A 15,670-nucleotide genomic window follows, 5' to 3' on the forward strand; every position below is an offset into this window, starting at 1 on the left:
ATATTACAAATGTCCAACAAGGCTGGTTTCAACAGGACGGAGTGACATACACACTTCATGGCAGTCAATGGCAGATGTGCGAGAAATGTATGGCAACCATGTCGTCTCACGATTCGGTAACATTCCCTGGCCCCTAGATCGCCACATTTATCCGTTTGTGACTTTTTTTGTGGGGCTACTTTAAGAGCAAAACCAACACGACCCTATCAAGAACGCTGGATGAACATTTAGGGATGCAATTCACAGTATCCTAGCTGAGATGGTGCAGCGGTCAATTTGGAATCTCAACAGCAGATTTCACTAATGAATTCGAACAGGAGGACACCATCTAAAGGAGTAATTTTAAAAAAATTATAAATGCCACCAGTGTTTCGTAAATGGCAAAGTTGTAGGTTTCAATTACTATGAATGCAATTTCTTTCGTTCATCACTTCTAGTTCTACTGGATTGTGGAAATGTTCCCGTTTTTCTGTGTCACCCGGTATAAAACGAACAGTGCAACGATACACATGTGACAATATTCCGTGGCAGCAAGCATTTTAGTAAACCCACTTACAATAAAATAGTGTTTCTGCACAGAACGCCACGGGAGAGGTTGAAATGAAACACACCCATTAGAACTCCGTGTGAATTTATTTTGCACGAGCGCATGTAGAACAATGGCTCTGAGCACTATGGGACTTAACTGCTGCGGTCATCAGTCCCCTATAACTTAGAACTACTTAAACCTAACTAACCTAAGGACATCACACACGTCCATGCCCGAGGCAGGTTTCAAACCTGCGACCGTGGCAGTCACGCGGCTCCAGACTGTAGCGCCTAGAACCGCACGGCCACTCCGGCCGGCGCATGTAGAACAAAAATGAATCAAAGTCAAGTACTGTGCTTCAGAATAGCCCATCAGTGCTCGTATACAGCGTTACCAAGGGGAAGGCGCTGAATGCCATTGGTATTGCCATGAATGTGTGCCACCTGTCTCCGAAATGTCGTGAGGGCATTCGTCTTTGCAAAGCGCTTCCCACGTACTGGTTGCCTCAGTTGTGGAATGAGGTCGATGTCGCATGGACTGAGGTCTGGTGACGGCCAGTGTCTCACTGAATGTTTCAGGCAGTGATACCGAACAATACTTGCTTGTGGTAGCAAATCTCTCGGTTGATTTCAGTAACGTTTGCCGCGGGCTTTCGAATGTATTTATTGAGAATAAAGTGATACCCTACGTTTTCACGATGTCCCATAGTTGCCATAAATTATGCAACAACCCACGTAAAACGTCGTTTTAAAATTCATATACAAATTAAAGTACTGATTTGAACCATTTAATGTGCACTGTTTTACCAGAGAACACACGGAGTGCGTGTTTACCCCTGTGTACGTAGGCTCGGTCTTCTGGCGACCTCACCGCGACTCATCCACACTGGCAGCAAGCACGGATAACAGCTACCAGATGTAAAAAGTATGAAACGGGACTTCAGATGCAATAATTACACGTCTGTTGTTTGAAACTGATAAACAATATTTTATTCAAAACAATCTCCATTGCTATTTAGTAATTCTCCCACCTGTCCGCTAGGCTATTAACGCCACGGCAGAAAAGCAGTTCTTCTTTTGAAGCGAACCAGTCAGCGAGCCATTTTCGTGCATTCACACGAATTGAAGCGTTTTTCACCGAGAGCATGAACCAGTGATCCAAATAGTAGATAACCGGACGGAGCCAAATCTGGAGAATAAGCAGCATGCCCTAGTATTTCCCAGCTGAACTACTCGATCGTTTCCCTGACCCGTTTTGCTGTGTGTGACGCGGAGTTACCATGGAGCAATATGACTTTGTGTAGCCGTTTTCAATATTCCGGTCGTTCTTCACGTAATGCTCGATTTAAATCGACCATTTGCTGTTTGTAGCGATCAAAGTTAACAGTTTCACCAGGTTTTAGCAGCTCATAATAGATGACACCCTTCTGATCCCACCAAACACAGGGCATTGTCTTCTTTCCAAAGCGATTTGGTCTCGCAGTTGATGATTTCCCAGCCGGCCGAAGTGGCCGTGCGGTTAAAGGCGCTGCAGTCTGGAACCGCAAGACCGCTACGGTCGCAGGTTCGAATCCTGCCTCGGGCATGGATATTTGTGATGTCCTTAGGTTAGTTAGGTTTAACTAGTTCTAAGTTCTAGGGGACTAATGACCTCAGCAGTTGAGTCCCATAGTGCTCAGAGCCATTTGAACCATTTTTTTGATGATTTCCCTGGCTTCACCCATGATTTACGTCACTTTGGGTTCTCAAAATACATCCTTTTTTTATCACCTGCCAGTATTCGATGGAGAAACGATTTTCTTTAGTACCTGGCGAGCAGAATTTCACAAGAGCTCTTTCAATTTGCTTGCTTTCAGTCAGTTGTTGCGGAACCCATTTTCCCACTTTCTGCACCTTTCCCACAGCTTTCAACTGAAGAGAAACGGCTTTCTGACTCACATTCAACTGTTCCGCGAGTTCCTGTTGTGTTTGAGTGCCATCATCATACAATAAAGTCTGCAATCCGTCGTCTTCCCGGTGGTTTCCCGCGTTCTCACGTCAAAATCACCACTTCAGAGTTTTTTGAACCACTCGAAACACTGCGTTTCCCCAAGAGTATGTTCTCGAAAATTTTCGACAAGCATTCTATTTGATTCTGCAGCAGTTTTCTTAAAATAATAACAAAACACCAATGCTGTCCGCAAATCGTCGCTTGTAGGCACAACACTGGACAAGTTTACGGGTGTGAAACACATACTTATGTATGGACCTTGGTTTATCATGTGTTAACTTTCGTCGTCAGCCGTTGCAGGAAGGAGATGGCGTTACAGACGCGATCTCGTGGGCCCTACACTGACGGCCAGCACCATCTATAGGGAAATTCCGGTTTCATACTACTACACCTGGTATAGTTGTCTTCTGCCTGATGGGAATGTAGCGAAGCTGCACAGCTGTTGCTAACTGAGCCGTCTCAGTACGTCATAGCAGTTCTTGAAATAAACGGAGTTCCCACCCCCCCCCCCCCCCCACCACCACCACCCCGATCACCTCATTTACCAATGACGTAATGGTGGCACCTATAAAAAGCCAAAAATGTACATACAATTCCTTAGAAATACCGTCGAGTCCCGGTGATTTTTACGATGGTGAATCAACAATAAGACATATATCATCGCAAGTAAACTCACATAGAAAGTCATCATTTACTGCATGAGTAACCATGCAATCGGGGAGATTAGTAAACCCAACAGGGACAACCGTATGAGAAGCAGAGCCATCATAAAGGTCGGTAAAATAATTACAGATCGCTGAGAAATGTCACGTCGGGGTGTCAATGTGTGACCAACATCGGTGTGATACATGCTCGTTAGGTGCGCGTCCACAACCGGATGATATAAGGAGGTCAGTTCATCCCTTAGGAAGGAGCGGGGTTTTGACCGCACCCTGAGTGTTTACAGTTGTTGCTTCTTTAACTGAAGAAGTTTCGCCTTAACATGGCAGACATTCATAATCCGTAAGGGAGCATGTTTCGCACCGTCATAAAGTTGACGCAAGACGGAATAATAAAATTCCTGGGTCCGACGGAGAACCGTCACCCTCTCAGCACCGTAACGTATTAATGCTTTCCGGAGCAAACGTTTGACATGCCCTGACCACCATTCCATAAGAGAAGGATAATGGTCCTGCGATGCAAGCTACGTGCCCGAACCTATCGAACGATAGTCTCCAGGGATTGGTCCTTTAAGAGGGATGTGTTCAACATCCAGAGAATGCGATATAGTTTTACTGGTTGCGGCAAAGGACTTAAAGTTACAGCTACGTTACACTTATCAGTAAAACAAGCGGGTATCACATCTATCGCTAACAGGAGTCCACATAACGAGTCAGGAAGGTAAAAGAGATCGAGTCTGCTTCTGGAAGTAGCTGTGAAATGCGCATACCTGACGAGAGAGGGATATTGACAGATCCACGCAGATCGTATTTCCAATGAAAGCAGCAATTCGTCTAGTTCCTTACTGAAATTAATATTACGGGTGTGGTTCACATGACGCAAAACACGATTAAAATCTCTGCCTAACAGAAGTTTTATGAAATAAATAAACTATATCCTCTTTATAAAAACACGCACGATCTATGGAGCGAAGGGGCATAAAGGAGAGTGAAAGTAAGGTCACAAAAGGTGCAGCCTAATCTTCGGCCGTTATCAAGAACTTCGAAGTCAGTCAGTGGTATGTCCCCTCTGAAAAATAACGAAGTACTAGTAGATAGTTCAGGAGCCACGGTAAAGAAAGTAGAAAATCCAGGCATAGAAAAATTGTCCAATAACACTTCTTGCAAAAATATCACGTCTGGACAGTGAATTGTCGCAGCGCCCCAGATCTAAACTCGGAACTAATTCTGTTCACATTCGAGGTAAGAAAGGTATAGGCCTGCATCTACTGATTATCAAACCTATGCAGTTGATTGGTTGCAAATGACGGTTAACGGTCTCCGGCAGAGTCAACGGATGAATCTGAATATAAAAAAAGTGGATCCCTATCTTCCACCCTATTTCTGTTTCTTCTTTCTTCGCGATGCCGTGCGCTCATGTTGAAAACGTTTGTTGCAGCTAGACGGGAAGAAGGTGCAACGTTGCCTCCGAGGGAGGGGGGGGGGAGGAGGGAGGGAGGTATCCTGCGGAAATTCAGTTTCAGGTAAAGAGGATATACCCAACTCTTCCGCAGGTGGGCGATGCGGCTCCTGGGAATCAACGAAAACTAAAACTGATGTTTGAGGTCTTTTACCGTCACCACACATGCAACTGGCACACTTGGGTCTATCTGGTTCTGATCAGCAGCGGCTTGTAGTATTCTTTCCCCATCCGTGGGCGCAGAAGAAGGGTGGGAATGGGTTACGGGCTCAGCGATGTCTGGCAAGTCCTTGGCTGTAGTACGGAGCTCCGGAACAGGTCTACCCTCATGTGACTCCGGAGAGGTTGTCTTTGTCTTGGGAGTCAGGTCGGAGGGAGTGCTGGTCGCTGTAGAATCTTGAACAGCAACCGACATGATATCATCCTGTCTGAACTCGGGAAATATTTTCAGTAGAGCGGAGAAGCGAAAAGAAATCTTCTGACTCGTCACATCTTGCATTCGTCTACGGTTGTTTTGAAGTGAAGGTGATGGCAGCGCGGAAGGTACAGTGGCGAAGTCCCTATGAGAAGCTAATGGCGGAAATGCGCTAAGACCATCAGGCAATGGCTCGCCTTGCCCCTTAGAATCGTCGTTAGGACAATGGCTGTCACTTGGGAAACTAAATCCTCTGAAGTTAGCCTTTTACTCTTGTTCATAAGTAGATTTTAAGATCGTGACAGGACGCGAGAATTTTTTACGATGTCCACTTTCAATACATGTAAAACAGGTGCCTTCTTGTCCTGTGTAAATTACATGTAGCCGGTATCCACAAAACTGCAAATGAGAAGGAATATTCCTTTTTGATCATTATGTCCACGGATCTAACTCCGCTAAAACTTGTAAACGATGTATTGTATATCCCCAAACGGAAGGAGGACTGTCTTGAGGAAACTGTCATCAACTTCGGGCGGAAAATCAAACACCCTAACATTCGTATATTCGACCTCCGCGTTCGCCAGAATAACCATACTATTGGAGCCATTGCGACGAGTGAAAGGGACTTGTTGGCCGTGCCGGAAAACGAGCCTGTCAACCTGGAGCCGGTCTATAAACCTGACGTAAAACACATACGATTGAGAATCGAAGTAGGCCGTGTGAACCTTTTGTGAAGTGACCTTGATCGTATCTACAAGCCAATCATGAATTTCTATCGAACCCGGCTGCACGTGACGTGTGGTCTTGTCAAAACGAAAACTGATGGTACCTGTGCTTAGAATGTTCTTGGGAGACGTGGATGACATCACGGCCCAAACACTAAACGCCGAGAGACAAACAACGACTCACACGACACTGAGGACAAACAAGGAAGCTCTCGCAGTGCAACGATAGAGGCGGAAACAGGTGAAACCTTCGCGCCCGGCGTGCGGTGAGAATATGCACCACCTTGTCGAAGAACGGATATCATTTCTATTCTCTGATCACCGTTCACTTTCTAATAGTCTGTATTGTAGCTTGACGCCAACATTCGGATCAGTTGTAATCTATTTTGTTGTTTCCATTCTGTAGCATTCCCAAACATATTTGACAAATTACTAGTAACTTACTAACAATCAAACTAGAAATTTGTACCTGCACCATAACCAGTTTCTTATGAGGAATAGCGGAGAAAATCCAATGACGCTTTTCAGACAAGTTGGCCTGATTAAAAATTGAGTTCATGCGAATAATAAAACCAAAACTGTCTATACGGTTTAGTGACATCGTAAATATTACGAGAAGGAAGTTTCCATTGTGCTACGAAAGTAACGTAGTCAGAAGAAAAAGAGCGCTGGGAAAAACAGTTACTATCTACAGAGATAAAAGATGAGCACTTCTTACTGATAATCCTTTTTTTTTCGAGTGCAACATTAACTTTTCTCTCTTTCACTAAGTGTACTGAGTCATGGACTGATAGTATCTCCACTCACAGCTATATAGAGGCACCAATGCTAACTTGTGCAGCAGTCACGAGCAGTCTCTTGTTCTCCACTCGATACAAGTATGACGTCATTATTTTCCTCAGTATTCCTGCTAGCCGTCGCCCTGACAGACTACACGGTACGTTCACAATGGCTACCATAGTTCCGCTAAGGGATGCGTCTCACCTTAATAAAATATTACTTATGTATTGCTGTCAAATTTAATTTTCTACTTTAAAAGTCACAAAATACGCTCTAACGTCGATTCAGATAGCCTTTTACCTTTAGAATTCGCTTATGCATCATCTGTCTTCCAAACGTTCCAAAGGCTTTCCATTTTAAAGTTCGTCATTCTTGATCAATTTAACTTCCGTATTTCTGTTCGAAGTTTTGGGTATTTTCAGTTTCTATCTATCAGATTGTCAGGTATCACCACTGTCTATTAGTCACTTTCATGCAAGTGTCTCTTCCACTTTCTTTATTTTTCGTGTTCGTCATCCATTTGGCATCTGGTTTTTTTTTTTCCACTGTGAGTTTCTGTCTGGATGTATGCACATCTTCTTTCCTTCTGAATGCTTTCCTATCTCTTGAAATCACCTTCCATGAGAGCATCGTCTCGATTTATCTCTCTGAACAAAACCCGAGCGAAACGCAACAACGATAAGACACTTGACTGGCATTCAAATCCCCGTTCAGATTTAAGTCATTCGTGAGTCACGTAAGTCACTTAAGGTATGGTTTTACTTCGAAAGGGCACGGCCAATTTTCTTTTGTTATCTTTCACCAATACCAAATTGTCTTCCTTCTCTAATAGCCTGTTTATCGGCGGGAGTTTCGACCGTGATCTTCCTTATATTCTCGTTGAGCTGGTATCTTAATGATCCTTCTACCAATGATTCATTTGACTACACCTCCTGCAGTAACGACTGCGATGCGGTTGAACGCACTTTGAAATTAACGCGCCACCAGTGTCACCACCGTGCTTCGAACAGCCGTCGCATCTCGTGGTCGTGCGGTAGCGTTCTCGCTTCCCACGCCCGGGTTCCCGGGTTCGATTCCCGGCGTGGTCAGGATTTTCTCTGCCTCGTGATGGCTGGGTGTTGTGTGCTGTCCTTAGGTTAGTTAGGTTTAATTAGTTCTAAGTTCTAGGGGACTGATGACCATAGATGTTAAGTCCCATAGTGCTCAGAGCCCCTCGAACAGCCGCTACCGCGGCACAAGGCGCTGCCACGAACGATTACGCTGCTGCCAATGAGATGCAAGAATCCCTTCTCCGGAGCTCCAGAGGCGGGTTCTAAGTTCGCACATTCAAGCACTGACCCGCATTTTGTGTGTTTGCCTCCTGAATAACATTTACAGACTTTCATACTGCTCAAGGCTCGACATCTTCTGAATTGACATTGTATTGAAGAGTGACTTATTTATAAATCTTTTGTGTCTGCATATTTTTCGACATTCGAAGCTACTTTTAGCAATTTACGAAACAATACATGTTTATTAGGGAAATAAATTAATATGTGAATCCTTTGTTCATGGACGGCATTGTTAATCTCTCCTGTATCTACTACAGGACCATACAGCGTGCAAAGGAAGTCATAACAGACTGGCGACGAGGATGGGACATACAACAGCTCCACTCACATGCAGTTCATATTAATTTCTTCAATGTCAATATCTTTCCTTTGTTTGTTACTCTGTTCCTGTTCTGCTAGGAATGTACACATCCATTTCCTGTTGTACGTCGAGACACCCTCAGTTGTCACATTAATGACACAGGTGCCAACACCATAAGCTACAGCGGGTTTGTGTTGCAGATAAAGCTGAAAATTTATGAAGATAAATTGTCTGGAGGTGTGAGGCCACACTTCTAAGTCCAAATGGATAAAGAAAAGAAATGGAGTCACGTAGAACGAGGTGGGGGATAAACTGTGAATCTTCGTCAGCAACAAATGGCTCTGAGCACTATGGGACTTAACATCTGTGGTCATCAGTCCCCTAGAACTTAGAACTACTTAAACCTAACTAACCTAAGGACATCACACACATCCATGCCCGAGGCAGAATTCGAACCTGCGACCGCAGCAGTCGCGCGGTTCCGGACTGAGCGCCTAGAATCGCTCGGTCACCGTGGCCGTCCGTCAGCAACACGTTGGCCACTTTTAAAACCGGTATGATGGTTGCAACTAATAATTTTTCACTGGAAAGGGGTTAAAGAGGGTCATTGTGAAACTTGACATAGATAACATCAGAGAAAAACAACGGTGTCAATCACCTGAGCATAGTTTTCTTAGTTCTCGAATTATGCCGCATTTTGTACAGAACATGACTAATGCTGCAGCTGACAAATAAAAGCTACATGAGGTACCTGTACTGTTGTCCATAACATTATAATGTTGTTACCATCATCTTCTTCCACTTCTCAGATACTACAACCAACTCAAGTACCGTAATGCGAGCACAGGTACTGACAAACCAATCTCTGAGGTGTGCAGTGTTTAACATCTTCGCTATATACACAGCTGCATTGACATGCCCCCAAAGGTACAAATGTAATGAACTTAAATCTGGGGAGCGTATTCAATTGAGGTCAAAATTCTCATTACTCAAGTACGTCTGCTCTCAGTGTCCTAAGACACTAGGCGACTATTCGCGCTCTAAACTCTTACTGAACGATATAAGAACAGCGGCTCATGTGGCTTCATATGTAACCGTTTCCGATCGTCCGGCTTTCGGTTGCGTTGCGGCCCAGCCTGTTTTCACCGTTTCACGAAAAATTCTACCACCGTATTTTGGATAACCGGATGGTCTGTCTGGGTGGCGTTGTTGAAATCCTCTGCTATAATACGGATGCTCCTCTCTTGTGATTTCAGTATATTCAGATTATGTTAAATCCATCAGCTCACGTCGCCTATAAGGAAGAAGTATATCGAAAACCCACAATGAATAAAGCTATGCTCAAACAAAGGCACCATCGGTTTTCTCATATATTTGTGTATCTGGTAGGTATGTCATATGATTCCCTTTCCGTATGGAAATTGCGAATTGCACACAAAATGGCGGCTTCCAAAATGGCCACCGTGTTGGTAACATAGCCTCACAAGTTTTTCCCCGTCTCTATTCCCTGCAGCTTGAGCTTCAATTTCGTTTATCCAACCTGATTTTCTGCTTATCCACCTGTTTCGTTTTTAAAAGGCTAATTAACGCCTATGGACCACGCTATATTTCGTTTTCTAATTGTGCCCCTGGCAAACATCGTATTTAATTACTCTGAAGCACTGGAGTGTGTTCCGTATCGAGCTCTCCAGCAGTGTTCGCTTTTCGTAGGTGGGGCAATTCTTGTACGTGGATGTTCAGACGACTTACGGAGTTCTGCGTGGAGAGGCCAACATCACAGTCAACGGAACGTCGTACTACCAGTTCTCCGGCGTTCCATTTGCGGCCCCGCCTGTCGGTGAACTACGCTTCAAGGTGAGTGCTCTGAATCTTTGAAAATACGAAGTGACACACTAAAAATCGCTGTCTTACAAAGAACAAGACAGCCTGTGACTCACATCAAAATTGAGAAGGGGAAGGAAATAGCTATGCGCCTACATATCACGGCTCGTTTGACCAATCAGTTTTTGTACCAAACGCACCAGGGCGATATCAGTTTTAGATTCTTCCATAGTACTGAAAAATCAAAAGATACTTCAGGACCGGTGCAGATACTAATAAGACGACGTGTTGAAAAGTGATGCCTCCGAATTTTATATGTGAAAACTCTTAAGGCTCTTTAAACAAAACAAATTTCGTTAACATATTATCTCTCAACACAGCCACCCGGGTGACGAAACGATTCTCCTAGTTTGTTTAACTGTAGAATGCTTGACTTTGATCATGGAGCCCCAGCCTCATCACGGCTTGCACTGCTGCATCACTATGAAAGCGAAGTCCAAGAAAGTGTTCTGTAATTCTTATAAACAGATGAAAATCGGAAGGGACCAAGTCGATATAGTCTATCGGTAAACTGAAGAGCGAGCGAGCAAGTCCCCACTCTGTCAACCCAGCTACGTCACGAGGCGCTTCTACAGGCTGTTTCCCAACGTAGCGCCGGCCCTGCCGCGGCGCGCACAATAAATCTGTGGCGGCGCCGTGTACAGATAAGTCGCGGCTGCGTTTATTTTTAGACAAATGCGTTAAGACCATAAGGAATACAAAAAACGATAGCTTCTTTCTAAACGCAACATTATAGAGTAAATAATATTAACATAAAAATGTAAGTCAGGATTCTACTACAAACATTGGTCCGATCTTCATGTGAATGTATGTTCCTCTATTGCTTTCGTAAAACGAACCCCATATAATGCAAACAATAAGTAGAATTTAAGCCTTGTTCCTACTTTGTGTTTCTGCTAAAAGGTAAAAGTTTTCTTTGAAGGACTGCATTGAAACATTGCGACGTGGCGCAGTGGCTAGCATAGTGGACTCGCATTCCGGAGGACGACGGTTCAATCCCGCGTCTGGCCATCCTGATTTAGGTTTTCCGTGATTTCCCTAAATCGCTCCAGGAAAATACCGGGGTGGTTGCTGTGAAAAGGCACGGCCGACTTCCTTCCCCGTTTTTCCCTAATCCGATGACACCGATGACCTCGCTGTCTGGTCTCCTCCCCCAAACAACCCAACCCCTACCCAACTGCGTTGAAACTTAACAATTCCTGCAACACGAAGAGTGTTTAAAAACTAAGCAGACATTTATAATTTTGTGTGTTGTATTAGTCCGATTGGCACTACTTTTTTATAACTGTCTTCGTAAACATGTCTCAATAGCATGCGTACAATGTTACGCGTATTGGGTGTTTACTCTGTTGTCAGCTGTCAAAAAGATTACATGTGTTGTGGTAGCATCAATGAATATTTGTTTTGTATAAAAATAGATAAGAGAAACTGCATTAAATTTTGTCATAAGAATGGAAGAAAGTGTATGAAATTTTTAGAAATATTAAATATTGCTTTTGGTGAACCTGTTACGAGTAAGCCAAGGGCATACAAGAGGTACAAAAATTTCAAAGCAGGCCTTAAAATACAGCGGTTTTACAAGCATGGATGAGATTAAAAATGCACAGTTAAGAGACCTATAAACTATCCCGAAGAAACAGTTCGTAAAGTGTTTCGGGAATTGGAAAAAGCCCTGGCAAAAGTGTACAGTATGTGATGAGGAATATTTTGAAGAGGTAAATTTGCTGTACATTAACAAATAAAGTTCTTACCAAAAAATAAAAATTACTATGTGAACGCACCTCGTAGGTCAAGCTTTTTGCTTAGAAGTCCAGAATCGGTGTACATGTTTCGAAGAAAATTTCAACAATGTTCGGAATAGCTATTGGGCACATGTTTTAAGCAATTTGTCTTAGAATCAGGTGAATAGTGACCAAGATAGAGATTTAGCGTTCCATAAGCATCAAAGGATTTACACCATTTTGAAACTGTCTATAACGATGGATTTTCTCCCAAAATTATTAGTATTCCTTCGTGGCGATTCCAGTAAACCATGCGGCTTATTTTCACGTTCCTTCCTTATGCTTCCTATTGCGCGAGGTTGACGTTAGCATAAATTGCCGCCCATTGATTGGGACTGGTAATATTATTATAGTTCTTTTTGGGTCGCCTCTTTAATGCACGCTGTGATAACGTTAGAGACGACTGAACGCTCGTTCTCCGCAAATACCTCCTCTTCTTCGTATTCTACACATTTTCTTGCAATGCTAGACGATTATCCATCTCCTCCGGATATCGAAGCATATCAGTAAGTATACAATGTTAAATGACTGACACTGGCAACTAAGATCCCACGAACAGAAACGCACGCCGATCTACACCGCTAGACAGGTAACGGGCAACAGATTTTGGGTGCCCCTGTATGCCGGTGGCAGCGTTCTTCCGGGAAAGGCCGCTTCCCCCACCAAAAGCGTTGCTCGCTCTTCAGTTTACAGACAGACTATAACGTGTGGAGGATGGTAGAAGACGGTAACCCGGTTTCGGATTGTTGCTGGTGTTGTAACGGTCGTGTGCGGTCTGCCATTGCCATGCTGAAGGAGAGGGTGCTCCACGTGTGTAAGATATCTTCGAACTTCGAAAGTCGACTACAGTAAATTGTTTCTGACGAACCACATAATTACTGTAGTGTCGGCAGACTTGCCAACACTACGCACACTAATTGAAAGAGGCGGCCAAGATGCACGCGCCAACCCACGAAGGATGGAGTGAGGTCTGAAACAGGAGACTTAATGAATGTGATAAAGAAAATACGTATCTTTGGAATATACTTAACTTTTAATACATCCTTGTATACATCGTTCTTGATGAGACATCTGGAGATTGTGGCGATACAAGTGACTCTTTATATACAAGCTATTTAAGGCTAATGGCGCCTTGCTAAGTCGTAGCCATTAACTTAGCTGAAGGCTATTCTAACTGTCTCTCGGCAAATGAGAGAAATGGCTTCGTCCGTATAGTCGCTAGCAACGTCGTCGTACAACTGGGCGAGTTCTCGTACGTCTCTCGAGACCTGCCGTGTGGTGGCGCTCGGTCTGCGATCACACAGTGGCGACACGCGGGTCCGACATGTACTAATGGACCGCGGCCGATTTAAGCTACCACCTAGCAAGTGTGGTGTCTGGCAGTGACACCACAATTACCTTACACACGAAAGTGTTACATGTTGCAGTTCGCACACTTTTCCTGTCAAAGGCATGCAATATGTGACATGCAAAATAAAGATGTATAATGTTTATTACGTTTTGTTTGTAAAAATTTTTAATAGTTTTCACACAAAAAATTCGAAGGCCTTACTTTTTTTACTCGTACATCTTCTGGCAACCCCTGCACTTACGACAGTTAAAAGTCTGCATAGAATTATCTCAAACCAGTGCCCTTCCATCATAAGTGTTTCCAATCCGAATCCATAGAGGGGGGAAACCCTCAAGTCACAATTAGGGCCTCGCTTGGTTTTTTGAAAAGGAATAGGTAACTTGTGAATAATACTACTCGTCAATATGGCAACGCTTATATTAAGAGGACTGCCCGCTGCATACAGGAATGACGTGCCGATCACTAATAGTTAACCACTGAGTACCCTATTGTGTATTGTGTGCTGTGAACTGAACCGGGGACCTAGAAACGAGGGAGAGGCTTCGTTCTGCATTAGACCTCAGTGGTTCACTACAGGCCACATTAGTCCACCCACCCCACTGCCGCCCCACACTGAACCCAGTGTTAATGTGTGGTTCAACCCCAGTGGACACCCCCCCCCCCCAAGAACATCTCATACCAGACGAGTGTAACCCCAAATGTTTGCATGGTAGAGTAATTATGGTGCACGCGTATGTGGAGACAGTTTTCGCGCAGCAATCGCCGACATAGTGTAACTGAGACGGAATAAGGGCAACCAGCCCTCATTCGCCGAGGCAAAAGGGAAACCTCCTTAAAAACCATCCACAGGCTGGCCGGCACATCGCACCTCGACACTATTTCGCCGGGCGGATTCGTGCCCGGGACAGGCATACTCCCGCTCGGGAAGCAGCGCGTTAGACCGCGCGGCTAGCTGGGCGAGCTGAGTCTTCTATTATTCAACTGTTCTTTGCTAGTTGTTATTAGATTTTTATAGTGTTGCAATCTCGAACTTCACGTCATTTTTAGAATACAATTTACACGATCGCTCTAGGAATACTGGTATCGGATAATGGAATCACTGCATTGATTTCTGCATAGCGAAGCCCTAATTCTCCTCCCTAATTTGTTTCCAGGAAAGACTTGACAGTGTATTTAGGTTGACAACATACCGGGCGATTCCGCGATGATGATACAAACTTTTAGGGATGATGGAGAAGGGTAAACTTATCAGTTTGACCCTGGTGAGGAAACGCCCTGATCGAAAGTTATAAGCGAATGTGTACCTCTTATTCTGCAATCTCTTTGCGTTTCACATTTTGGAGGAGGTAGTATGGCCAAAAAAAGAAAAAAACTATCTTACCAACATGACCTCTAAATTCATAATTTAAGAGCTAAAACCTCTTGTTAGGTAGAATAGATGTGTTTCACAGTGATAAAGATGAACGTATGTTTATAGCTCGTAAGGTATGCACTTTAGAGCCCATGTTTACTTGGAATTTTTCTTGTTTTGGTCCATACTACCCCCTCCCAAAATATGGAAAGCAAAGGACTTGCAGTAGAAGAGCTTCACCGTCAAAGATGCTAGAACGATGTTTGCTTACAGCTTTCGACTCAGTCGTTCCCGAACCGGGGTCTCTGCTCTCAAATTGATGCATTTGCCCTTCTCCATAATCCTTGAAGGATTGTAAAGTCATCACGGAACCACCCTGTATAATTTGTTGCTGTTCTGAAGGCACACATAATGTCGTACTCATTTTCAATTCGCTTCGTTTACATCTATGATCCCATACATATTATAAAATCTGTATATGTATCAATGTCTCTCCCCCCCCCCCCTCTCTCTCTCTCTCTCTCTGTCTGTGTGTGTGTGTGTGTGTTACAAATCTTTCCTAAATCACGACTGATTTCAAACTTAATACACATATACCTTAATGTCAACCGACAATCGCTGTGGGTAAGTTGGTGAGGGGGGGGGGGGGGGGGGGGGAAGAACCATCTAACTATCAAATTGATGGAGGTGACAAAGAAACAAGAGCAGTCCTCGGTGCATTACCCAGATTTCATTAATCCATTATTTGAGAATGAGAGCACTTAGCGACTTGCAAGGTACTTTAGACATAATTTAAAAACTTTACGACATTTTCTCATTGACAGTCCGTGTAAAAGGATGAAAGGTAATGTGTTTAGCGCTTACTACTTTCCCGCTGTTCATGCAGTAAAAGTAGCACATGAGGCCTGACGTTATAATTTATTACTAACTCTACTCAGGCCCTCTTTTCACACAATATGCACAGGTACCACTGAATGTAAGTGCAACGTCATATCGTTCTACGACACATAGTCCAGAGAATTTATGACGTCCTAAACAATGAGATGCGTGAGAAACTGCAGCATCATGAATGACGCTTAAATCTTTACTTCGTTGCTGCTAAATCCTTTCGCAACACA

At 43.9% G+C, this 15,670-nt stretch overlaps 1 protein-coding gene across 1 annotated transcript in view; it reads left to right on the forward strand.

Annotated features, from left to right (window-relative positions):
* Window positions 1-6,584: 6,584 nt before the first annotated feature.
* The window catches only part of LOC126195021 (juvenile hormone esterase-like), a 51,273-nt gene continuing 42,187 nt past the window's right edge, over window positions 6,585-15,670 (forward strand). Inside the window, exons 1-2 of the mRNA XM_049933456.1 lie at window positions 6,585-6,713; window positions 9,899-10,042. Coding sequence (XP_049789413.1) covers window positions 6,657-6,713; window positions 9,899-10,042 — 201 coding nt within the window. The 5' untranslated portion in view covers window positions 6,585-6,656. The remainder of the gene's footprint in view (window positions 6,714-9,898; window positions 10,043-15,670) is intronic.

This window comes from Schistocerca nitens, chromosome 7 (genome assembly GCF_023898315.1).
Source record: "Schistocerca nitens isolate TAMUIC-IGC-003100 chromosome 7, iqSchNite1.1, whole genome shotgun sequence".
Classification (NCBI taxonomy): domain Eukaryota; kingdom Metazoa; phylum Arthropoda; class Insecta; order Orthoptera; family Acrididae; genus Schistocerca; species Schistocerca nitens.